This window comes from Anarhichas minor, unplaced genomic scaffold (assembly GCF_050575085.1).
Source record: "Anarhichas minor isolate MPS153535 unplaced genomic scaffold, ASM5057508v1 ptg000010l, whole genome shotgun sequence".
NCBI lineage: Eukaryota > Metazoa > Chordata > Actinopteri > Perciformes > Anarhichadidae > Anarhichas > Anarhichas minor.
Window position 1 is genome coordinate 9,217,531 of NW_027466456.1, and position 26,769 is coordinate 9,244,299.

At 42.0% G+C, this 26,769-nt stretch overlaps 1 protein-coding gene across 1 annotated transcript in view; it reads left to right on the plus strand.

Moving 5' to 3' along the window:
- The window catches only part of negr1 (neuronal growth regulator 1), a 123,955-nt gene that overhangs the window by 12,808 nt on the left and 84,378 nt on the right, over window positions 1-26,769 (plus strand). Inside the window, exon 2 of the mRNA XM_076088073.1 lies at window positions 23,003-23,241. Within this exon, the coding sequence (XP_075944188.1) occupies window positions 23,003-23,241 (239 nt within the window). The remainder of the gene's footprint in view (window positions 1-23,002; window positions 23,242-26,769) is intronic.

Consider the following 26,769-nt stretch of genomic DNA (forward strand, 5'->3'; position numbering starts at 1 on the left):
GCACCACGTCTCTAAGGAGAAATATACATTTAAGCGTGGTAATAAAATTGGGGAACAGAAGGATTTGAAAAACAGAACTGACATTATGTCCACGCAACTCAAAACCAGGCAGCTTTCCACAAGGAATAATTGTGTGTTGACATGTGCATTCAAGTTACACATTGTTTCAGTCCAGGAATTGTGTAGTCTTACCAAAGCTTAAGGTAGGACATATATAAGAATTTGATTGTGTAGTAGTCTAAAATGAGAGGGGACCATGAGCTGAGAGTTAGATGAACAAAAGATAATACAGTCAGTCAGTGGGAAAGCTATTTCCCTTACTCAGGGAATTTGGTTTGATTTTGTCGAAGCAATATGTATCACAGAAAACCTTGTTTTGTGTAGGAGTCCGATACGCCCGGATTACAAACTCTTTACATGCAAATAGCAATCTGTAGTGAGTGGTCTGCAGCACTGATACTGATACAAGTCTCTTACAGTCCATAACGTTAAGTTAGCCCTGCCATCGGGTTCACAGGATGTTTTTTTGTTGCAGAAGCTATTTATTACACGCTGTTTATAATTGGGTTTTTCAGCTGCCATGGCAATGAACAATTAAATTGAAAGCTTTTACAAAAATGTCAAAAGTATTGAGAAACAGTGTGACACAGCATTGAGTGACCGACAAATATCGCCTGTCGGGGTGTATAAATACAAATACTGACTTACTCATACTGCACAATAGGTCACTTTGTACTTGTGTGTGTATTCTTTTATAGTATAGTTGTTGTACTTTCCACAGTACATTGCTGTAGTGACATGCTGCCGGCACAGCTGAAGCAGACGGTGCACTGTTCTACATGTGTCAGCAGGGACACCTTCACTGTGAGCGAACATTCGGAGCACTTCCTATGGACACTTTCCAGTTCCTCTAAATTGATTTTTATTTTCTGCGATCAGCCCGAATGTGCACTTCTTGTGTGTCAACTCAGCTGCTGCTTTGCCGACGAAATTATTCCACAGATATATTTTTCATCTCGCAGTTAATACTATGGGGGTACTGTACACAGCTGCATGAATAATTCATGAAGGCATTCCTTTGTAGAGATTAAAAACAGAATGAAAATAATTCCGGCTGTGAGCTTACATAAATGGATTTAGAAACGGCTAATCAACTAGCAAGCCTGTCTAAGGCAAGGCGGCTACCTTAAGTTGCAAGTTCGTCCTCAGAAGTGCCTGCTTAAGCCCAGCTGAGAGCCAGTCGGAGAATAAATTCAAAGGCTTCTGTCCATATCATCCCCACCTCCTCCCTGATAGAAAGTCTTATTATTTTCTCTCGGATGTGACACAGTGAAGCCTTCCCAGTGAGGAAGTGACGGTTCCTATAAAAAAATAAATTAAAAACCGAAAAAACATTTTGCTGATAAAGGAAGCAAGAGATTGAGTTTGTAAAGAGCAACATGACAGTAATGGTTCTTTTGACTTCTTTCAATATCATAATCAGATTTAGAGGCACATCATGTATATTTATTCAGGAAGTTTTTTTTTTTTTACATAATACCCATTTGTGCTCACCAATTGCACAGATCAGTCACGCCTCAGTGCGCACCAACAATTTCCCAACCCAGCTGAACCTTTGTCCTTCATTGAAAAGCATGTAGCTGCAGCAGACTGTTATTAGATGTCTTCCCAACCATATGGTTCGCGAGCTTAATAATTGCCCGGGCCTGCGTTACAGAACATTTTTGGGGTAAATTCATGATCTAAACACGCTGTGCTGTTTAGCAAACACTTCTAAAGGACGCCGGCCTTCTGTTTACTCTGCTCTAACCCTCCGAGCTCTAAATGGATTAATGATCCTGGGGTTGTCAGTTTAAACGCAGGCGCAGAGGATACTGCTGATGTGTCCTTGAGCGAGGCACTTAATCTAAGTTGTGTCAGTTAATATCCATCTTCATAAACGCATTACACACATATCATAGGTTGTGTAAGTCACCCTCGATGAAGTCAGGAGAAACAAACACTGTGAGCCCTAGATAACACCTTGGCCCACAACACAGTACAGAGGAATATCAAGTGGCTGTTGTCTGGATTGCATTGCCTTGTCATTGTTTGGAGTCCCTATTATAATGTATTCTGTAGGGGCGTAGAGGCAGATATAAATACTTCAACTGTTCCAAAAGGATACTCGTATGTCCTTATCTTCTGTCAATATTTATGCCTCATGGTGCCTGCCTTAGTGTATGGCAAATGTGCAGTTTGCAGTAAACGGGATTGTGGTGTGTTGCTGACATGCTAGGGGGCTCGCGGGCAGCGCTTTATCAGAACAGTGTAGCTAGCTCATCAGACACTTCTCTGAGCGGGTGGTTTGCTTAGAACCGGACCCCACATACTCGGGGAGGGGAGTCTGTAGGGTTGCCCAATTAGTGCTGAAAAGTGTGGCTGTGCGTCAGCAGGGAAGTGTGCACCAGAGGAGGCGCTTCATCAATCATCGCTCTGGCTTCAGGCTCGTTCCAGCCCTTTTCCCTGTCTAGCAGAAGGAGAAGGAGGGAGAGGAGAGAATGACAGTGGTCAGCCAATTCCAGGAATGACAACCGCCTGCATTGGAACTGACTGCATTGAAGCCCATAGCTACGTCATGTGATGTTCTGTATTCTTCTTACTCTCAACTAATGTCAGGAAAGAGCAAAACCAACAACTCACTAACTTCTATAGCCTGTATTGTCAAAGCCTGATATAACATAATGCATGATGATCTGGCCAATACAGTCAATTTGTCCGATGGTTCTCTCTTGTGTCAGCCTTGTACAAACCAACTGTTCCTACTTGGCTTTAACACTGACACATAGTGTGACACGGGCTCAGAGATTTGTAAAGTTTCCAAAATTCGGTACTTAACTCTGTACGGAGGGTATAACGATAACGACCGTTAATCGTCATATAAAATGCCTCTCATTTAGTGAGTCTGCTCACCGCTTTGTCACAGTCTTGACAGTGTCAGCACCAGCTAATGAAAGCCTAAAAAAGTCTTCCCTGAATGTTATCTTTGAGGTATTTTATCATGTATTGAACTTCTAAAACACCCATATTTTCCAATTTTAAATCATGGTTATATTTCCTGCCATGAGTCCTTTTGTTCATTTTATGCCCTCCGCTCTAAATGCTTTAAGATAATCTCTCCTTAGGGAGGTGTACAGTGATATCATACAGGATATAACAAAGACTACCCTCGCATGGAGCAGTGAGACGAGGGTTGTGATGGAGAGAATTGTAGCCAGATGATAATGCATTTGCAGTTATGGCTTAGTTCAACATTTAAAAAAATACCTGCATGCTCAAATCGGTCCTTCTGGACTCTAATATCAGGACCAGGTTTGCAAAGATGATATGGCCTGTGGCTCACCGTCCAACTGTCTGACATCCAACCTTCATAAAACAGTCATCAACATTAGCTGAATTGTGTAATTAAGTTTTTGTCCCTCCGTTAGAGCAATATTTCATCTCTGGCAAATTATCCTCAACAACATTATCTTAATGTTAATGTCCATATGGCATCCGTGATGACTGTGCCGCTCTCACTGGCTGGGGTGTGAAATGTTATTGCGTCAATGTAGATTTCTCTTGATTAGCGACCGGCAAATAGTATCATACCATGATGTCACCGAGGCGAGCCAGGTTCTTTTTTTAAAAATGTCTTTAAGGTCAGAGGTCAATGGCTTTGGCTGTGTTCAGAGAGCATGTGCTCTATAAATGATCATACTCAGGTCGGACAAGCATGCTGTCTTAGACACAAAAAAAAAAGGTGTCTGTGGGAGAGCGGGATCTACTGGTAATAACCTCTTCTTCAAACCAACACTGGTGGAAGGCATGGGCTGACCTGCTCTCTTGTTAGTGTGTACTGGTGGGGAATTGAGGTCTTTCCTGTCAGGAGGTGATACGTTGAAGCTGCAGACTATCTCAGCTAAGCCTAAGGAAAAATAAATAAATATAGAGAGATGGGGGGGGGGCAAACACTATCCAGCTCATGTGTGTGCCTGTGCACACGTATGATTGTGTACTGTGTTTGTGGGCAGGTGTGCACATGGACATGCGTTTGTCTGTGTGTGTGTGTTCGTGTGGGAGAGACAGTAGGAGGGGTTGACTGACAGCCCTATCTCCCACAACACTGTGGAGCTCCATACATCATTAATCGCTGACAAAAAAAAATGAACATTCTGCTGTATCCTTTGAGGGCTAAAAGGCCACACCGCCGGCTTTTCCTATTGTAAGCCTGTCTGTGTGTCGGCGTGTGTGTCCGTCTGTGTCAGTCCACTGAACACAGTGTGTAGGTGAGAATTCACCACCAACTTGAGGCTTCTGACCTGTGTGTTTGGTTCAGTGCCACTATGATGGATGACATGGTTATCAGACTCTCGCCTTCAGTATGGAGGCTGTCTTATCTCGCTGTCAAGGTCAGTGGTTACTAGCTTTATAACAGAGTGGCAACCTAGTGAGCTTACTGAAACGCAGCCTATACTCCATCGAACATCTATCATAGTAAACGTCAGAATCAGAAAGGCCACTGTTTTACAACAGACCGAAGAGCCACCGATTGGACAAATCTGACCCTAGTAGTTCTAAAATTTAAACTATATAGAATTACAAGTATGGGATTATTTGTGGCCAACATTAGCTGAATGTGATGATTATTAGATTTCTTTGTTTATTCAGAAATAATGCCGCCCTGTGTGTGCAGGGTGCATTTCAAATAGATGGGCGTGTGAGTGTGCCAGTCACTTTTGCAGCTTGGTTACAGCTTGATTGGGACTAATGTTGAGCCAGCGAATTAGCCTCTCCCATTAGTCCGTAGGGAGTTGATAACAGATTGCAGGCTTTAATACTAAAATAGACTCACCAGAAATGAGCATATACCATAGCTTTGACTGCAAAGTCCACTTATTAAGAAATCTCTCAGTTGTGAGATCAAAGGCACCATTACCCTGCATTTAGTTGGACACCTAGAAATATGAAATGAGGCTTGTTTCCTCTGAACTTGCTCAGGTTTTATCATCTGTCAAAACAACCCTGAGCAGTTAGCAAAAGGGTCCGGACTCGTAAAAAGTACATACAAATAATCAGGAGGTATTTTTGCCTTACTCTGCTTTTTTTAAATACCTCTGTGGGCTTGTTCTCACAGACCATGCTCATGCTTTTTTTTTTTTTTTTTTTAACACAATTCTGCAAAGTTAGAATTTTCTCAGCTAACCTGCTGATCGCAATCTTGGTTTGTTGCCTTCCGGAGGTGCTGCTACAGCTGCTTTGAATCTCATGGGCCAGTAAGATTACTGTCTATAATTCAGCAGTTTCTATTGTTTCCAGGCTACAAGTGACGGCCCCGCTATAGTGTGCCAGAGAAAGTGTGCCCACAGCAATCTCACTCAGGTGCATTGTCTTGGACCTGGGTTTCTGTTGCATTGCCAGAAATTAAAAGATTGTATGAAATACAAATCTTCAACCTTTTCTACACCTCTGTGTGTGTGTGTGTGTGTGTGTGTGTGTGTGTCCACCTTCCAGTGCAATACCTTCACCTCTGTACAGCAATATGGACATCATTACATTAAGTCTTTAAGTGTACAATAGGAATGTGAAGGGTGTGGCTGTATTGTTAGCCCTCTCCCTGTGGTGGTAGGGGACACTGCTCAAGATGGTGCTCGTTAATTTGAATGACAATTGCTCGTTATGTGAAACGTAACATGAAATGCTAACCCCTATTTGTTTCAATCAAGTGGACATATCTTACATCGCGACATCAATGTTTCCTGATTGTTCAAGGGAATTGTAGGCCCTTGCTTGAGCTCAACCCCACAGTGAGTGTGTATTATGTGCTGTAAACCCATGTGTTCATCGTAGTGAGCTGGGGCAGAAATCAGAGGTTTATTCAGAGCTATAATATAATCAATGAGTGCATCTTTGAAGATGAGCAGCCTATTTTTAGAATACATGAGGGGGGGGGGTGGCCTTGTTAAACTGAGAAGTGGCTGATTAAAATCCCTTGTAGAGGCTACCCATCATTCAGAGTTGTTATCATGCATGTATTACACCGTATCAACAATGTCAACGGCCACCACAGTCACGGGTAAGACATCTGCGCTGTGAAGGACTTGGCTAGTCCACAATGTAACCAAACCCCAGGATGATGGAAGCAAAACGCACCCAGAGCTCTGTTCAGCCATGCTTTGGTAAGCTGTGTGTAAAAATAGATTCCATTAAGCCCTGATTTTCACGGTGCGGTTGATATGATTTGCTTCCCAATGTATATGGGTGAGTGCTTGCAATAACTCTTAGTAAATATTTTCTCCAATCATACCCTCAAAACGAGGCTAGCAAGAATGGCTCCAGGCTCTTAGGACACATTTGCGGCCAGATGTTAATAGTTAAATGTATAAGGCACAGTAGTTGGATTGTGTTTAAGCGTATTATATTCATAAATTATGGAGGAAATACCTCCCATCCATCTGTAGGTGTCCAAGGCCTGAATTGAGAGCAAGGAACGTATTCTCTCCCATCACAAAGAAAGCATGTCAATGGAAAAACCCATTACATTTGCCTTCAGGCTTTTTCCTATTTAACGCTGTTCTCCTTAATGGGGTTATTCAGCAAACCTTGTGGGCATCTTCAACTAATTGCATGTTTCATAAACTGATAAGGAAAAATCACACTGGTCCAGGCTGCAGCCCATACATCTTATTTGGATTCTTGCACTTCTGTAACCATCCAATCAGAGAGCTTAGTTGACTTTACCTCTTATCATCTATTTTACCTTCAGCCGAAATGAGGTAGTCTTTAAGCAGGGTTTTGTGTGGGCTACATTTGGTGTACACAAGACACTCCAGTGCTGTGATCCCAGTCATATGCGTGATAAACGGCAATGAGTTTAAATCACAAAATCAGTTATGTTATGTTTCCTTTCAGTGTTTGATGAGGTGAGCTTGTCGTATCTTGTGCCGAATCATCAGCTCGCCCCCTCAAACCCGGCAGAGTACAGTGTTGTGTGTTTGTGTGCGTGCTCATTTGCCATTGGCTCATTTGAATGTGTGTGATGTCGGTAATGAGCAGCCAGAGCTGGCGAGGCATTATATTTGCCGAAGGAAGGAATGAGATGGATTCTCTGCTGGGTGTTTCTCTTTTACCATTATCATCCTGGTTGCCAAGATACTAAACTCCTGGATGCAGCAGCAATTTACATGGGCTTAATGTACCTGTTAGCTTAGACATGCATTCTGCTGCTATTCCCCTTCATGACTGGCACATGCTTAGAGAATCCATCATTTAATAAGCTTTAGATAACAACATGATGGCGGTCATTATGTTTTTGTGCCAATTTGGCACTGCTTTTGGAGCTGTGCTGTTGCCCCTGCAAGTTACAATGACTTCATTCAATTGATTGGATGAGCTACGCAAGAGGGGCAATTTTCTGCCGCATTTTTGATTAGTTTTGTCATTAAGAAAATGAAGGGGAAGAATAACAATTGATCAGGACTCTGGTATGTTATTGAATTAAACCAAATTGTGATGCGTGTGCGCTGCTGCACTTGGATGGTTTTTCTGTAGTTTAATAAGTTCGGAGATTATTGCTACTAATGCTAAACTTATTGTATAATTTGGTTTCCTACTCATTGCCAATGATTCCCCCCCCCACCCCCCCCCCCCCACCCCCCCACACACACACACACACACTTGTCTGGAGAACATTTCCAGACAATAAGAGCAATTTCTTGTTCGACACAACAGTACCCTCATTTAGCTCCAACTAATTATGCTTAACAAGGTCATTCAGTAACAAGCAACTGTGACAAAAATGACAATGGAGGTTTTGGGTAAAGCTCATGCCAACATGTAAAATTTAATTATGTCTTTTAGATTGCACTTGTATGAGTGCTTTTCTCACGATATTCTTTTTTTTTTGTCCGTCAATCATTTCTCAACATTGCCGACCAAAGTAAATTGAATTGCTGCTTCACACAGTTACTCTGTAGACGGGACACCAGACTTGAGGCTTCTAGCTGTTAGAAAGCGCACCTGTATACGTGACGAGTGATCTATGGACTATAGACTATTTGGTAGTATTTAGGTGGCTTTGTTTTCTTCAAATTTTGCACTTGCAATGAATACAAAAATGTACTATTGATACAATCAGGTGTTTCATGACAACAGAGTTTACATGTTGAGGCACATTTCAACACACTAGTAGACAACTAACAACAATGTAGAGTAATGCTTAATGACTGTGCAGTAATTGCTGTTCCTGGCTTTTGAACTGGGCAGCATCATTGGTCCAGTTTCTTGATACCTCAGAAGACATATCAATAATATGACTTTGTAATTGGACACCCACATGCAAACACATGGTACAAACTGTACAATGAGGTCACAACATAAATGTTGATTCGATGAGAAACAGTCAAATAGAACATACAGGAAAGCCAAAGTTAAGCTTGATAACTCTCCAAACGTCCTTGTTGAGAGGAACTAACAAGGATCTCACAGAAACCTGCAGATTCTTGGTCTATATGGCACATGGTTGTCCAACACTGCTCTGAAGTTATTCGGCAAGTAAACAAGAAGAAAAACTCGAGGAGGAATCAGGAAACTCTAAAACTGTCCTCTGTTCATCATTAAACACAAATTGTTTGGCCCAGCTTACCTTGCACGCACCAGCCACAGCTTTGGATTGTTCGACTGCCTCTTTAAAACTGTATACCAGTATGGACACTCCTGGAGGAATTGGATTGTTTATCACCCTGCTGACCACCACTTCAGTGAGTTGAGTGCAACAGGCTTTGAGCCTAGGTGGAGTGAGGTAAATAAGTGGCTCTTCAACCCATGTTGTGCTGTCATCAGGAAGTACGGTTTAGACTCTTGCTGGCTTTTTCTGACTCATGCCTTTCACCGTGTCCTCAAGTCAACCCAGATAGATCCCACACACACTTGGAGGCATATTGATATGTTTAACCGCAGCAATGGTATTTTACTCTGACTGATTTATTCCTATAGAGACCTTACAGTGATTAAGGCAATCTCAGAAGGGAGTATTTGCTCCATCAATAAAAATGACTTACTCAAATCACTGTTATGAATCAGACCTTGTTCGTGGGCCGAACCCTAAACTGAGCATAATCCTTGCCAAACGGACCGGCGATTAGCTTAACTAAGGACTTGTTGGTCCCTGCCAACAACACACACAGGCTCTGCATTTCAAGCAGATGAGTATTCATTGAATTTCTGAATTCATCCAACCTTCTGCCGCCTCCTCCCATACAAACAGGCAGACAAATATGAATCCTGAACATTTCTTAATAGTTGTCAGTATTCACGACACTGCTTTGAATAACATACAGTAAAGTTTGACACAATGCGGTCTTGCCTGGCATTAAGCAACTCTGCCAACGTAATTGAAAATTGGGTCGTGATAGTTGACAAAGTACAGATTTACGCCCTAGGCTACAGGCATTCCCCTTAAACACCTCACATCTATGCTCCATGACTCTGGTACGAGAAGGTGTATTGGCGAAAGTGTTCCCTAATGTTCCGTGGTGAAAGCAGAATGCTGAGACTGTTCTTGCTGTACAACCCAGTTCTTTCACCCACACTCTAAAGTAGGAGAGTGAACTGTGGGTGTACCGCATGAATGTGTGTAACACCACGAGACACACCGTCCTTAAATCAAGCAAGTAAGCACAAGTAGGGCACGTAAAGTATGACTAGGCCCAGCATGTATTTATTCCAATATTTGCAGATGACTGAAAGCAGTTAAGTGCTGTGGCAATTGCTTATTTCCCTTTGTCAGGATGATGAATGTGGCCGCACCTATCGGTCTGTGCAGGGGTTCCAATGCCCTCTGACAATGAAGGATTGTCCATTTGTGCCATGGACAGAGCACATCAGAAAGGGCGGATAAAGCGCTGCAGGAAAGCAATAACAAACACCCTCTTGTTACTCTCATTGTTTCTGACAGCAGGATTTTAAAGCATTTCATTTTTCATGTCATTTGCAAGTATTGAAGACCTGACATTTCCCTTGATAGGATCACATATCATTTTATTTTATCAATGTTCAGTAAATATGAGCTAGGTATGTAGCAAATACCTGATGTCAATGTAAACGCAAAGGCGTCATAAAATACACTTCATTCAAAAAAAAGAAATCCTCTCAAAGTCATTGTATACGATGTTTCATTCATCTTGCCAAAATCTCAATTGGCATGAATCTCCTGGCAGAGGTAATACGATTAATCTAGCTTTTATCTATATTTAATGTTTAATGTATTTAATGGGTGTTTTGACTACTATTTACTGACGATAGATAAGTACCTCATACAACCACTGAACTATCCTTTAAAGTCTTTCAAAATTAACATTTCCGCAGCGTTTAAAACACTGTTTGCTCTCCTGCTCGCCAAAGCACGCTACGCACTGACGATTTAAAAAAAGTTGATTTAATTTAAAAAAGCCAACTCATCTAATCTTATTAATTTTTATTTAACGTGATGAGCTCATACGGCAACAGACATTTCAATCTTCATTTAAAAACCTCAATAGAAGTTATGAATGTAAGAACGAGCACATTTGGTACAGCCCTGACGCATGGCACATACAGCATGTGTACGGTTTAATGTTCTTTGAGTACCGAGTGCAGTTCCTGTTAAAAGACGTAATGACACTGTTTATACGGGCTAGAAATCATAACCACACATGACACCTAAAAGTGCTGGCAGTTGTTGAGTGAAAGTGAATATAACACAAAACAGTACAAACTAAAGACACATTTTAACATTTACTTTTAGTTTTGGACACGAGCAGCGGTCTCCTGGATACATGTCCACCATGTCCACCTTGTCCCCTGCTCGCCCCGTGTGGACTATCTCGCTCTGGGTACTACGTCAGTTGCTCTCTGACCGTCTCATAATGACGCAGCTGGGTTCACAATGGAGTGAATTGAAAGCCCAGTTCATGGGACGGATTGCAGTGGTAGGCTGTTGGCATTCATACCCTGGCAAATGTTGGTGTTTGTTAAAAAGGCTTAGACACTGGTCAACCTCAGCTGTTGCTGCCTGTTGCTGCCAGTTCTAGCTTGGTGACCGGCGACTGTATGCAGTGCCATAATGATCTGCTTTCTGGAAAACTGCTACTTCTCCTCCATGCACTGCCAGATTCACTGTAACTCACTGTACAATGTAACCACAAAATGAGAAAACGTCGCATGTTCTCTTTTAGATCTTGCTGATCATTCAGCAAAGCCTTTCTGGACTCGGTGTCGTCTGAAATGTTTTTGCAGACTTTGGACTTATGGCGGTGATTTAGAGGGTTAAAACCTTAGATATGTCAAGTAATTAGTTATTTTGCTGAAACAATGAAAGATTTATCATCTCCATAGTTCTGCATGCTCTTGGTGAGTGTTGATTTGTGCTATTTTGATCATAGTCAAGGGTGTGAAGATTTCTAGTCAATGGAGCTGCGTACCACAGCTGTGAATGAGGGAACAAATCATATCACTCCAGAATGTCTTGGATTTAGTTGATGATTAAAAGATGCATTGAAAACAAGGCAAAAAGCCAACGTTTTAATCCTTTGTAAAGGTGAATGAGAAGTCAAAAAGGAAGTAGTTGTTGGTACAGGGAATCAATAAACATGCTAAACATAATACAATATTCCATGCTGGTAACTAGGGCTGTGCAAAAATATCGATTCTTTTTCGAATCCTGTTTTAAATGGATTTAAAATGTCCTTTGAATTGCCTCGAATCCCTGTGTTTATAGTGGTCAGTGAGACAACAAGAAAATAATACAGAATGTATTTTATTTTCAGATGAAGTTTTGGCAAGTGCGTTTTTGTAAAAATTGAGAATTCAATATGCATGATATATTTTCATATAATTTTTTTTATGGCAAGTGCATTTCAGCTCCGTGTGTTCTCTGCTGAGTGACTATGTGCAATGCAAATACCTTTTGAATTAGTTTTGATGCAATTTGTCCACTGAGTTATCAATATGTTATGTACGTATTAGACTCTCCAGGTGGCACACAGCAAGTTGTATTTTCGGCTCTATTTTTACATTTTTATAAAAAAAAAAGAAAATAGAGTATTGCAATATGTATCGTATCGCAATATATCGTATCGCAATATATCGTATTGTATTGTGAGGTGCTTACCAATACACAGCACTACTGGTGACATACAGATGGCCTCATTTACTGGTGTTTGTGTATTATTAATGTTATGTTAATCAACGGATATTGTCACACATTGTATTGTACACAGCACAGCACACAGTGAAATGTACAGGCCATGAGTGACCGCACCCCACAGCCGGTCTTGACCGATCCCTCTGACTTCACTTCCCTCGCACTGCCAAGCCTGACCGCTCACTTGGGCGCCGAGTGTTGTGGGTAAACTGTTCGGCAGCAGTTTGCCCAACCACGCACACACACATACAGATACACATACAGCACTGATGAAAGGAATCACCTCACTCACACACACACACACAAGCACACACACACACACTTCAAAGCACAAACAAATGAGGTAGAGGAGTGGACTGGAATAATGATCAGTCCATTTAGAAAAATAATACTTAAGTGTGGCATTAATCAGAGATATTCAAAGATGTCTTCATTTATAAAATCGTTCTTGATCTTTTTGTCACATTAAAGTCTCCGTGGGCACTTTTCTCACAGTTAACCTCGTGCACATCTCGTTCTCACCTCAATAAAACATCACACTCTTATAAAGCCACAGCATATTGACCCACTTTTTAGCATTTCATCTGTCATTTATTCATCTGTCGTTGATAACTAATGTGAAACTCTTCGTCTGTGTGTGTGTGTGTGTGTGTGTGTGTGTGGGTGTGTGTGTGTGTGTGTGTGTGTGTGTGCTATACATGCACATGTGTGCATGTGTGTGAAGAATTGGGTGTAGAAACCAGAGAGAGAAGACTGAGGAAGGAGAGAGGAAGGTTGACAAAGAGAGAGAGAGAGAGAGAGAGAGAGAGAGAGAGTGGGATTAGGAGGACCTGAGCACAGATGGCTCTGGGAGGCAGATGTCCCCGCTGAGCTGTTCAGGGTAGTCCCTGCCAGCTCAGAAACGGTAACAGAAGTACGCAGAGCAAACAGGCTACCTCAGAGCGGGTGGCTAGATTTGGGAAAGCAGATGCTAAAAACTGCGTTCCATGCTCGGAAATGTCACTAGTACCACTACATCGCAGGAAAACGGTAACCCTCTGAAGAATTGTGTGAAATCCTCCAAAACATGCTCAAAAAAACATTTGGGATGCAATTGTCTTGATTAAAGTCTTGTGTTTTGTCTTTTGAGCAATTCAGCATTTCAGTAAAACACCCAGCACTACGCGATGGATGTTTTGGCATTATAGCTTCTTTTACGGGACTTCACATATATTAAGTAGAGCATTAACGATTTGGTGGTCTGGGTTTATAAGCCCTGCACCTAATACTGTTTGTAAAGACACAGTAATAATGGAACATTTCTTTGGTCGTTGCAGAGCACTAGAGTCATGCACGAGGCCAGCTGGTCTTTATCAACTCTCAGTCGACACATTGAGCCGGTCTTTACAATCTGACTTTCACTCTCACATCTGATTGACGTGCTACTGTTATGTTGTAGTTTCTTACCATACTTGGTGTCGGCATCTCTTGCCTTGTGCTTTCTCTCCTTCTGTCCACACTGTGATGCTATCTAGACGACCTAGATGCCATCTCAGAATGAATTGGTTTATCGAGAAAATAATCAACGGATTGATTAATAAAGAAAATAATCGGTGGAGTCCTTTGATAATTGGGCCCAGACATGGAGGAGAGAACGTTTTCTGGCTCCGAGGCAATAATATAGCACTACAAACTCTGTGTGTTCTTGTCTGGGGTTTGTCAACCACCCACGGCTTGCCTCAGTTTGATCTCTGGGTCTTTAATACACAGCAGAAATGCGGTCACATGCCATATTCATATTCTCCTCTCCTTCCCAGTTATTGCCTATAATCCCCCCCTTCTTCTTTCCATAAGGGACGAATTAGACAGACATGTATTCATGGTGAATGTCAAATGCCAGTCGGTCATCACAGGCTCACAATTGGTGCATTAATAAGAAATGGCAAAAACGTGCGGCGGTGTATGCCTCGCACTGTTTTTTTTAGAGTTTCAAGGATGACCCAATTGTGCCTCTTCGTGAGACGAGTTTTATAACTTTCCCAAAATGATTTGCTAAATTGTCAGTCTCTCTTCGAGTTGGAACCGCAGGGAGGTGGCAGTGTGGCGTGTCAAACCCTCAGTTATGAAGGACAAGTTAATTTGATTTGGTAGATGCGTTGTCGGTGGTCTCTGCATCCAGTAATTACAGTCACTCGACAAACACTATAAGGGACAAAGCTGCGGGCTTTTTAGTTAGCTATTCTATTGTCCTCTCTTCCATATTAGTGATGCATGCCGGCAATACCCAACCACAGAGCTCTCCACCAGGAGTCCCCAAGGCTGTGTTACAAGTGAAGGTTAACGTCCTGTTAATCGCAGGTGTAAAGGCCATACTCTATTTCTAATAACGGATCTCGGTTAACACTTCGACGTAGTGTTAGCCTCAGGAAATGATGGAGTGAAATATTATTATTGAAAAGAAGGATGATCTGAGAAGACACGGTGAATGGCCATTAATGCGCTCTACTCGGACATTAGGGGTGCAAGAGATCGGAAAAAACTCACGGTCCACGATCGTATCACGGTTTTGAGTTATGGATCAGATCAAAAGAAAAAAAGAGATGCCCCAATCACGTTTTTTTTGACACTGATACCGATTGTGAATGAGCCATATCGGCCGATACAGATCGTTTTTGTTGTTTTATTAATAAAGCAGCTGGTATACAAGGATCCAGACTCATTTTATTCAAAATTCAAAATGTATTTCAACGGCCCCGAAGTGGGCGTTAACGATCAAAATTCCAAATGTTATACTTTTACTTTGTTATTGTTATATGTGGAAGTTATTTGCAAAAAACACAGGAATCAAATAATTAGGAAATAGAATAGTATACTTTCATTGATAAAACAACAACGTGGTATTAGTTATGTATTATAAGAGCTAGTGTTAGGAAGTTAAAACGGTCAAACATTCCTGTAATATCTATTTTATACTGTATTGCTGTGAAAACAACAGTTTGATCTGTCCAGATCACAGAATAACTTCAGTCCTTTACTCCACTATCAGACATTGAGTGCAAAGTGGATCACTGAGCTCACTCTCACTCTGGAGCAGAGGCAACCGAGGGCCAGATTACATCTAAAACATTTTCTAAGTGCGTTTCTGAAATGAGAAGAGCTTGCAACAATAAAGTGGATTGTGTTATTCAAGAAATGCAACTGTTCCACCGCAGGATGCCCGGAGCCAACTAAAATAACTGCAGCGATTTAAAATGTGTTTTAAGCCTGCAGCATCTTTCAGCTTCATGAAAGGAATACAGACTCATTCATCTCCTAAGTGTTTGTCACTGTGCGTCATTGCTACAGGAAGTTCAAGTGACAATTGTTTCCCAGTTAATCTGTTCAGGAGGTGTTTACCAGTGCTTTGTTTGGATCCTTTTTAAGATGGCTGAAGATAAGAGAAATGTACGCTGTTCAAGCAAAGGTGCCGGAGTACACTGTGTGTAGTAATCATAATAGTTATCCTAATTTAACAGGTAATGGTGCCGTTGACTGCTTAATTGTGAGCTGTGCTGTCTAGCTGGATTGTGAACGTGACATTTAGCAGTATCCGGGTGTGCAGTGGACTCGGTTTTGATGTGAGTGCACAACACAGAGCTTATTCACATATTTATAAGGGGGGATTGTCTGGGGTGGACAAATGTCTCGCCAATTATGCCTCAACAAAGGCTACTGTTCATCCTCTCAGAATTCCAGCACTCAACTCTTTATTCAACCCCTAATTTGTGAGCCCCATTCATTTCCATTCACTGCGAGCTGAAATGATTCAGTTCATATCAATTCTTGAAGGAAAAAGAAAAAAAAAAGAATCAATACTGTGAATGAATCCAGAGATTGCTCATGTAGAGCTTTGACCGATTTTATGAACATGAATTCAAAAGACCGGTGTTGACTTATGCTCACATTTGAAATATATGAGAGGAGGAGGAAGCAAGGGGAAAAGGCACGCATGCGAAACAAGACAAAACCATTCAACCAAAGCCATTCAAGCGTGGGTCTCTGCTTTTGGATGCACTGGCAGTGAGAAGGACAGCTGCACCTTGAGGGGACCCAAAGCTGGAGGGGACACGGTGATGCTGTACCGAGGTTGTTGTAATAACTGCTGTGGTAACAACGTGGGGTCTTTGGCTTTGGATGCGGTCAGGGGTCTGCTCCCTCAGTCAAAGGCTCCATCTCAGTGTCATTTCAGACAAAACTGTTACTGAAATGAAAAAGAAAACATTCAGAATAGATCGACTTCTGAGTCTCCACACTTGAGGTGAGATTTGGGAGTTTCCATCAGCGTCGAGACAGTTTTCTTACTGTTCTCTGTGTCTGTGATGTTAGGTGTTGGTTTCAGCATTGGATCTGTGTGGATTATAGCTGGAAGGCTTCAAATGTGTCCCTCTGGCCACAGTCGACAGGATTATTTTAGGGATTAAGAGCCTGGTGCTCTGTACCTTGGTTGCACAGCACTACAGTGTGTCCTCATTCTCCCTCATTCCCTCAACACCACATCTCTAAAATACCCAACCTCCAGTAACAAAACCCAAACCTGCACCTATGCTTGAGGGAAAAGGGAGCACCACCGCTACCCCCCCCCCCCCCCCCCCCAAAATGAATTGAATTAGGAATGATGGACAATCCTGGTAGACAAACAAAAACAGCAAATCCTCACAATTAAGAAGAAAGTTGCCAGAAGCAACACGGACTGTGAAGGCGTTTCCAAGCGCACCTGCTAGTTTGGTTCAAGTACGTAGAGTAGCGCAAAATGCAAAAAAAGCTCGGTGATGGTGAATATAATTCAATCTGTCACATCTCTCCGGGACGCATGATCACAGTAGCTCAATACACGAGGAACCGGCTACTCTTGGCAATCAGGTTGCTGTCTGTGTTGTTGACATCGTGCGTAGTAGTGGCACTGAGCTCTGGGGTGGCCTTTGTCAAATCAGAGGCTCATCAACATATCTGTTCTGCTGCCTTCAGATGGCTCCAGGGATTTAATGAACTGACGGAGACGCTTTTCATACACTATAAAGCAAACTGTGGACAACAGATCTCGTAAGATTCACTACACGAGAATAGAATACGTCAGCTCCGGCTTTGTGAAATTGGGATTGGCTAATGACAAACACATGTATCAAGAAAGTAATTGGAAGATTGATTCATAATGACAGATGAGTTAGATGCAGCCCTACATATTACCCTTTCACACATTACTTCTTTAATGTAACTAATGAAGCAATCTAAAAAAAAAATAACCACTCTGACAAGACTTTTCACACTCCGATTACACCTTGCCACCTTTCACTTGTGCTTCATCGTGCAGCCAGTCGGTGTGAAATGCATTTCCTCATTTGAGGATTGGTTGGACGGTCGAGCTGTGTCGAGGGCACTGAGTCGTCGTAAAGGTTGTCGAGCTCACAGCGCAGCTACAGTCATTACAGCGCCTCTCTCTTTATGTGTGAAGCTGCTAAAATGGAGGGGAACAGCCGCTTTTCCTTTTACATCTTAATGGCGGTATCACAGCCTCTCATTATACTCTTCAATACCCTCGTTTCATTCAAGCCAGTGAAGTGGGTGCCGCTATTAACAGAAACACAAAAAAGCATTGTTCTTTAAAGCAGATGTTCCACTACAATACAATGATACCGCACACCACTCATTGTCTGACGCACTCCAGTTCAACACTGAGTGGAAAATGAAATATTCCAGGTGGTCTTCTCGGGGGGGCTGTAGATTGATTTATACTTCAGTGATTAAGTGTCATTCAACATGCCGCAGGACAGAGATGATACAGGGCTGGCTGTTTTTGAGAGAGTTCAGTGTCGAGTGTTTCTTTCTTCTGAACGATCACAGATGTGATCATCTGTGTCAGACGAGCTGTGATTGGAAGCGGGATATTTATTTTACCTCCGTATAATGTATCAGCCAAGCCGCCTCGCGTTGTCCGCCTCTTCCTTCTTAATAACGCTGAACTGTCTCCTTCCTTCACATTATGCAATGTTTTCAGCTTATTGTGAGAGCCGCTATTTTCTTTCTGTCTCGCCCTGTCATCATGTGCTGAAGTTCTGTCAGCTAACACTTTGTACTGCAGAAGAAATTGTCCTTTGGTCCGCTTAATATGCAAATTAAATGTAGCTTTAATCTGCTTTTTCATTCAAAGTGATCCAATGATATGCTCAGTTAAAGCTGCACAGATCAATAATGTTATTAATAATAGATTAAGAATCCGTGTAGTGTGAAATTGGTCACTTATAGTGACGTACTCAGATTATTATCAACCTGCGGTGCAGCTCCCCTCAGCTCTCTACGGAGCCTTTTAGATTCTCAGCCCGTTGTTTTGGTGTTTGGCTCTGCAACCTTATTGGTTTGGTTCAGTGTCACCGCTCTATAAACCCTTTGGCTTTCAGGATGCTAATGTTGCTCCACGTCAGCTGGACTTTCACCACAATAACTTTATTTAAAAAAACAGTTATGGCTGCTTCATTCTAAATTGGGTGTGGTTGCAGGTTTTGTTTAAATACATTTGCAACAATAGAAAGGGAAAAATAGAAAAAACTAAGAATAAATCTCTACTAATGTATTTATTTGGGAAAATAGGTGCAGCTTTAAAGCTGCAGCTGGGGTCTGGCTCGCTGTTTAAACATCCTGTGTGGTTATTATATAACCGTTACATAACAACACATCTCAGACCACAGAGCGACTCATCCAGAAGTGATACAAAAAGTGCTGAATGTGAACTAATACTCTGTGAAACATTTGCTATATGTTTGCAAGACGAGATCTGGGGAGTTAGTACCAGGAAGAATATTTACAGGAGAGGAATCTAGCAAACACTTTTATGAAGCCAATAATAATCAGGGTCAGAACGATGCTCCGGTGTTTGACTAGACGGACAGCAATCTGCTTCTCTTACCAGCTGCCGTCCTCTAATTAATGGTTTGTCATCATTCTACATTCATGTGAGGCGCTGAAACACCAGTTTATCACTCTCCTCTTTGCACATTGTGCCTAATCACTGGGGTTTGAATTGAACTGTAATTTGTGAGCCAAAATATAAAAAAGAAGAAGAAGAAGAAGCTTGTAATAAGCCCGGTTCCTCCGCAGTCACTCGTCAGAGGCAGGGATAAATAAAAGTATCAATTAGTGCATGTTGTAGATGTCAAAGCTGCTCCAGAGTAGATGCTCTGAGGCCTGTGGAATAATTACCTCGGCTTTGTACAAACCACGGGAAGTCTGTTTCCTGGTGGGCTCCCACAGAAAAGGGGCTTGATGAAAGCAAAGCCCCTTTTAGGAGTTAGTGTTGTGGTGCTGATGATGAACAAGGGAAATGTGGCAGAAGAAAGACCGAGCTGATGACACGACTTTGCTGTGGTTTCAGCACATGATTAGCGTGTTTGTAACGCTCGTGTTTTTCATAGTATAGTCCCAGCATGAATTTGGACAGAAAGTGTCAAACCATGGAAGGAAATAGGAATACTAAATATTTTTTCCTCTCAAGGAAATTGGAAAAACAAGACAAACCTACTGGAACCAACTGCTTCAAATATCTTAAAGAACAAAAGGAATGTAATGATTAAAATCCTTGCTTTACGGTGGCATTAAGCAGGATCTGTTCCGGCTTACAATTATCTGTAAATATGACAAGAAGTTAAACAGTCCAGGCTAAATCATCCTGGTGATGATGACACACCTCTCCATCTAGTAAAAACAAGCAGCATGAGGCTTTATTCTAAGGGTAACAAACGTTTCTTTGTGATAATCTGCAGGGAACATACTCAAGTAAACCGGTATTGATCCTCCAGTGTTTGGTGATTTCAGGCAGAACTGATATCAATTCAATTGAAATTCAATTCAATTTATTTGTATTGCCTAATATCACAAAATACAAATTTTCCTCAGAGGGCTTTACCATGTTACCGTGATATCTCTAACATCTGTCTCATTCTAGTGAATGTGATTTCTCACGGAATGCCACAACCCAATGATTCATATTGTGACCAAGTGATGACATCTTGATTTGAGGCATTCAACCTCAAGGTGGTAATTCTAGTTGATCACTGCTTTGCACTAACTGCAGCCCATATTCTCCACTCAGGGTTGTCAAACTCATGGCAGACCTGTGATGAGTTTCAATGTAGTTCCTGTTCCCATAAGATTGCAGCAAGAAAGGAACCGGCCACAGTAAACAACAACACCTTAGACAATGTGCTAATGTAAAAATGTCCTGTTTTGACACAGCTTTGTGAAGAGGCATACAGATACATGCATCTGTACCACTCCTTGGTGTGAGATTACTAAGACAGTGAGATAACAATAATAGTATCGAGAAGGAGAGCGCAAAGACACGCACAGTGATAAGCAAACTTCCAAAAAAAAAGGGGAAAGAACATCAAGGATGGATTCATGGAGATGAAGGAAGATGTCAAACGTCCAATGTTGTCCGGGCGAAGTGTCCTTCCGCCATACGTCTGGCACGACAGCTTAGTTAATTGCAAATCCATCCTTTGGAAGGTGGCTGTGAAAGGTTTGTAGTTTCCTTTTTCACAAACAGCAGCAGCTGTGGCCGGCAGTATATGAAACCATATATGCTGTTCACGAGCTGTTCACGAGCTGTACAAACCTGTCACCAATGAGGTACACTCCAACTGACAGCAGACCACAGCCTCTGATCTTTTTTGAAACAGTAAACTTTTTTTTTAACCGCCACCTTTCAAGCCTGCACGGAGTGAATATTTGATTCTGAAAGCACAATTATAGGGTGAGAAAAGCGAGAAATCAATAGCAGCCACACTAGAGAAAACCTTTTTTTTTATGGTTTCCCTGGTATACAAGGATATAATGATGAAAGCCCAGCACAGCAAGTTGTTGACAAGTTGTTCACATCAGTGGCTGAGCAGAGGTGCATTGCGCGTTAATGTTCAAGCCTTAAGTCGGCACTCTCAGCGGTCCCACAAAAGTGTCCTAAATTATGAGTCACTGAAGGCCTGCGTTGGCTGAGGAAGCCTCGCTACTCTTTGAAGCTGCTTCTCTGAAAGGCAGAGAAAGCTTTTAAAATGAGCTTTATTCAAGTCAATTTATTACATTTTTACAAAGGTCAAGTTTCGATAATCGTGAGAGCTAAATTTGCGCTTGACTTTTTTGTTGTCAAAAAACCAAAACCAAACCGGTAACGATGTGAAGCTTGCCTTGAGGCTCCTTCAGTAAATCCTGCCTCGGGGCCAGGAGCACCGCGGCTCAGGTGGTCAATGGGCTAACTAACCGACTGGTCGGTGTGGAATTTCCACAGGACCCTAGACTTCTCTCTTGTGTTGTTTTTATTACTTTCCATACTCTATTTGTTTGCCACCTATTTGATACAATACGTCTATGGCAGTGCCTTGCATGCTGTGGGAAACCAGCCTGGACTAGACCATTGTCCTATACACGCTTTCCCGTCAGACATTTTCTTGGCTTTGTGGTTCATGCCAAACTGATTTCCTCGGTGGCTTTACTACCGGTGCTGGAAGTCTGCACGGCATGTTGACAACAGCTAGAAAAGGGACAAACTCTATTGCCTCTTCTGCTACTCATTATCACAGTATTTTGTCACACAATATGATATGTTTTCTTATGTCAAAACAGCATTAATGGTCATTAAAAGAAGTGCCTTCTGACTATGGTGACCCCCAGCCTCATCATGTCTCACAATGTACTGACTTTGTCTGTGCAATTAGCTTTCAAAAGTGAATTGCGTTGAGCTCGGTAATGGTCACACAGGAATGAGAGTGTGATCGGAGAATTCAGCCTTTTTAAGAGCCAGGGATGTTTGATTGTGTGCGGCTCCACTGAAGGCTGTTACCTTCCATTGATGATCACATTGAAAGGCTTTGTGCAGATACAGCCAATAGCTGTAATTGTGAAGTAAAAAAATAAATGTATTTAATTTCTTTGCACCTTTGGTCTGACGTATGCTCTCTTTATAAGTAGTTCTCAGTGGCCACGATACTCACAGTGCATGATACCTTTTAACAGACTGAATGTGTTCTAAGTCGCAGGTTAGAGGTGCTCATACTCAGTTACGTAACTACAGAACCAATCTCTTCACAGCTGTGAAAGGCCAACATCCCCATTACCGTGACATGACACAGTGGAAGTGGAGCTAAGTTGCTTCTTACATTGTATTCACCGGGGTAGGATGCAACAAACTATGTTAAATGTTGAAAACCGAAAGACTTTTTCAATATGAATGTCGTGAAGCCATTAATGTGGGGAGACGCACTCTAAATGAAGTGCTTCAATATAGATCTATGTTTGAGAAACACGACCTTTTGACTTCTCGATGAAAAGAATGTAGCACTAAATGTCTTTGCCCAGTTAGAAGATCCGTCCTCATGCACGACTATTACTCACGGCTCTGGCTATTTTAGTCTCGTGTCAAATCCAGTCTCACAAGCTTTCACAGGTTGAGTCTCACTCAGGTGCTGAGGGTTCTGTCTCACTTTCTGGCACATCACACATTCGTGCCGATAACTGAAATTTGATACTTCATTTGAACCATATGCTCTCTGGTCTTGCATAAAAAAAAAAAATCGATATCATTTACAAACACACAATCCTGTGCTGACAGCAATAATTGCCTGCCCGAGACGGAGAGACTGCTTATTGCAAGAGAGGCGACGGCAATATCTCCAGCGGACGAAGAGGAGTATTGAGTCAGCAAACAAGACAAATTCAAAAACGTCTGCTTTACTCGGTTGTTTTTCCAGAGCCTGACAGCGAGTATTTATCCTGCTCTGACTGAAGTGTCTCTTGTCGCTCTAGGTGCTACCTATTGGATGGGATCTCTAAAGGAGCCTGGCTGAACCGCTCCAGCATCATATTCGCAGGGAACGACAAGTGGTCCGTGGACCCACGTGTCTCCATTGTGTCCAGCGTCGGAGACAAACACGAGTACAGCCTTCAGATACAGAAAGTGGACGTTTCGGACGACGGCCAGTACACGTGCTCCATTCAGAGTGAGCGCAACCCACGGCCAAAGCTCCTCAGCCTTATTGTAAAAGGTAATAGGCAGTCCTTTGTTGTTCTGTTGTTGACGCTTGTCTGTCTGTTTGTATGTGCTAGTATTACATAATAATTACTGATGGATTCCACTTGTTTGCACCTACACACATATGTGGCGTGCTCTTGATGGGCTGGTGCACCACTTTGAAAAATGATTTTTTTTTTTTTCTGATGTCTGTCCTCCTCTGCCTTACTATAACCTAACTTTGTAACATTGTTACTTATTCCACAGATCATTTAGCTCCATAGTGAATCCAACAATGTCTTGTGGGTCCATGTACCTAATGGCCACATGTGTGTCTGGCAACCATCAGTCCTTCTCTTATGGTTGCAGTAAGAACAAGAGCGCAAGCTATTTTTGTATGAAATGATTAAACAAAATCTTTTCAGCAGAGAACTTTTCTTCTCCGGAGGCAAACTTGACGTTGCCGGGTACACTCTGTGCCTGCTTTAATCAGGCTTACCTGGGTTTTGTAACTGAATCTTAAGAATTTGGTATAGTTATTGATATGCCGCGTGTGTGTCATCGCTTTAGTGTTACAGCTTTTGAATTTCCGCCTTCAGCATAATACAAGTTCCATTGAGCACTTGAGAGGCTGCTCAAATTGGGCTTCATCTTGTGAATCTCTGTGTTTAACAAGGTCAATAGGTGTATTTTGCCTTTTATGGGACATTAAGAAGGCTGTTGTGGGCACAGAGAGCTAATTGACAACAGCATCCTAATTGTTGGGGTAATAGGGTGGCGGCTGCGTTTGTGTGCTGATACCTCACACGATCGTCGATTAGCAGCGAGAAAGCAGCCTCACTGAAAATCCATCTTCCATGTGCCATGTTCTATTCCTCTAATAGGTTGATGCAAAGGTTCACAGCGCTCATGGTCCACTAGGCTCTGCACATGTTTGAGCTGTTAAGAGACAAATAAAAAACACTTTTTTACGCTCTGTTTTAAATTCCCCTATTCATTTCACAACATAGTGTGATGACCTGCATTCACTGCCCACTGTTAACACCCTTGCTGTATCCCCGCTCAGTTATCAGATGTATTACAAGTGCATACCGAGTTATTCTCATTCTGTTCAAGCCACGGTTAGGGATTCCAACATACGGTTTGAATTTGCATACTTTCACACAGCCAGCACAGTATTAATAGAAGAGTTAAGGGTCAGACTAACTGCTTGGAGAAGTGTGAGCGGTGTGATATGTGGAAACTACTCTCCAGCTGGTATTGCAGTTACAACATATGGAGCGAGCTTAGGAAAATTATTTTAGGGGGTGTGATTATACATGTTTGTTTTGTTTGGTCCAAAACATAATTCTAAGTGTTTGCTTTGTCTTTGTGTGCACTGCCCTCTGTGGAAAAACACGAGGGAGACGAAAAGAAAAGTCACATCAATTCACAAACAACCCAGACAGTGTTTTGGTAAACCTGTCATCCTGCGAGGTTGCAGAAGAAAATAGTCAAAACAAATCATCATTTCCCTTCTCAGGTGTTCACAGCTGTTCGGAAAACGTCAACAAATAGGACACCATGAGCAACGACCCTGAAAGCGGCGAGCCCTCCGCTCATTTTGTTGTTCCATGTTTTCTATGCTGATGGCTATCATGTGCCAACATCCAACTCCTTGCACTGTGCTGAGTGGGAGTTGGGTGGTGCTGTGGGTTTTAATTTGTGAACATGCCCAATTACCGTTCAAATCATTGTGTTTGTGTACGTGGTTGTCGATTAAACTGGTCGGGGAACATAGGCTGGTGAGGTTAACAAGCCTGTCCCATTATCGGAGGGTCACAGCATTAAAACCTCTGTCATTTGAAAGTATCCTTCACGAAGACGCTGAGCGTTTTCTGCCTCACTTAGTGTTTGTTGATGTAGATGCACATTAGCTCAGTGCCTAAAATCAGCACACGTCAACTTGTCAGAGCACCACGGCCTCTCCAGCTACAGCGGCTGTCCCGCAGCTGAGAGGTCGCAGGGTCAACCTCTTCAACCGCCAACGTGTCCATCAAAAGCCATATGTCTTGTTAAAGGTCCCTCGAGCAAGCGGCCCTTCCTTTTCCACAGCACCGCTTTCTTTCTCTAGTTTTTCTTGCGGGGAAGCCATTTGGAACAGTGAATGGACAAAGTAACTTAAGATTTGATCACGTTTAACAAAGATAAATCAAGGAGAAGGAGCACTGGTATCATATCAGCACTTGGCAACAACTGATGGCCTTAGTTTAGGGACCAGGAGAGAAACACGTATAATGGTGTATCCCCAGATGTTGGTGTTTATCACGAAGCTAAAATGGTTAGAACGTTATGACAGGAGGCATTACAATCTGAAAGGAAGCCGTGAACTCACTATTGATGCGTCCAGGGATTGCACCCTTTTTTTTCTCCTTGATAATCAGAGGTGCTGCATCCCAAAAGTGTGTGTGTGTGTGTGTGTGTGTGTGTGTGTGTGTGTGTGTGTGTGTGTGTGTGTGTTTGTGTGTACGTTGTACATTTAAAGAGTAACCGCACACTTAAACATGTTGTAAACTAAATGACATGACTGTACTGTGATGAAAGAGGGTCAATATTGACATTTCCTACAAAATAAAACAAATCGTATTAATCTGATTATGTTACCATACACACATCGCACTACTCCTACACCAACAACGTACTATGTATTACGTATTCTCACACCTTAGAATGCCTGCTGTGAGTATCAAAGCTCGCTCGTGACCTGGCTGTTTTATTTTTTTATTTGCACCAACTAGAGCTGTGGTCATAGTCAGTCTTTGAATGCCCTCGCTGCAACATATTTGAGTCTTTTATATCTTATCACCAGACTTTCGGAGGACATTTTACTACATCTTGAAAATACAATGAATATGCCACTTTAAGGACTCCATTGACAGAAACAGTCATTTTACATCCAAACTCTACAGGAACAAAACAAAAGTCTTCAGTTAGTCTTTCCACTGTTCCAACAATCACCAACTCCGCTACCTTTCTACTAGCATTAGTACTTTAAACGATGTACAGTAAGCTGCTTAGAGCGTTGGGAAGTTAAACAGGTCACAATTCACTCTCTATTATACATTACATTTTTCTGTGAAAACATGTCTTTCAAACTTATTTATTCAACTGTCGCCAACATTTTTATTTCAAAAGATTACATTTGAACACATCATGGTAACGGTATAATGTGCCTTTGCCAAATACTCATTTTACTCGATGCAATCCCTGTTAACGCTAGCTTTTAGTTCCGTTATTAAACCAAGCACGACTGTGCTGCCTACCGGCTGCTAACAGACAACAGTTCACTAGCTCTCTCTGACGATTTCAACACAACTTTGTTGTTCACAATTAAGCATTATCAGGAAATCATTCATTGCATGTATTTACAGAATATCACCAACAGCATGAAGCATTCCACCTGCCCAAACACAGAGTTTACTTGCCCCTGTGTGCAAGCATTGAGCCCTGCACATAAGATCAAACACGAGTTTTACGTTCCAATTTGTCAAAAAACACATTTTTATTGGGGGGGGGGGCAGTT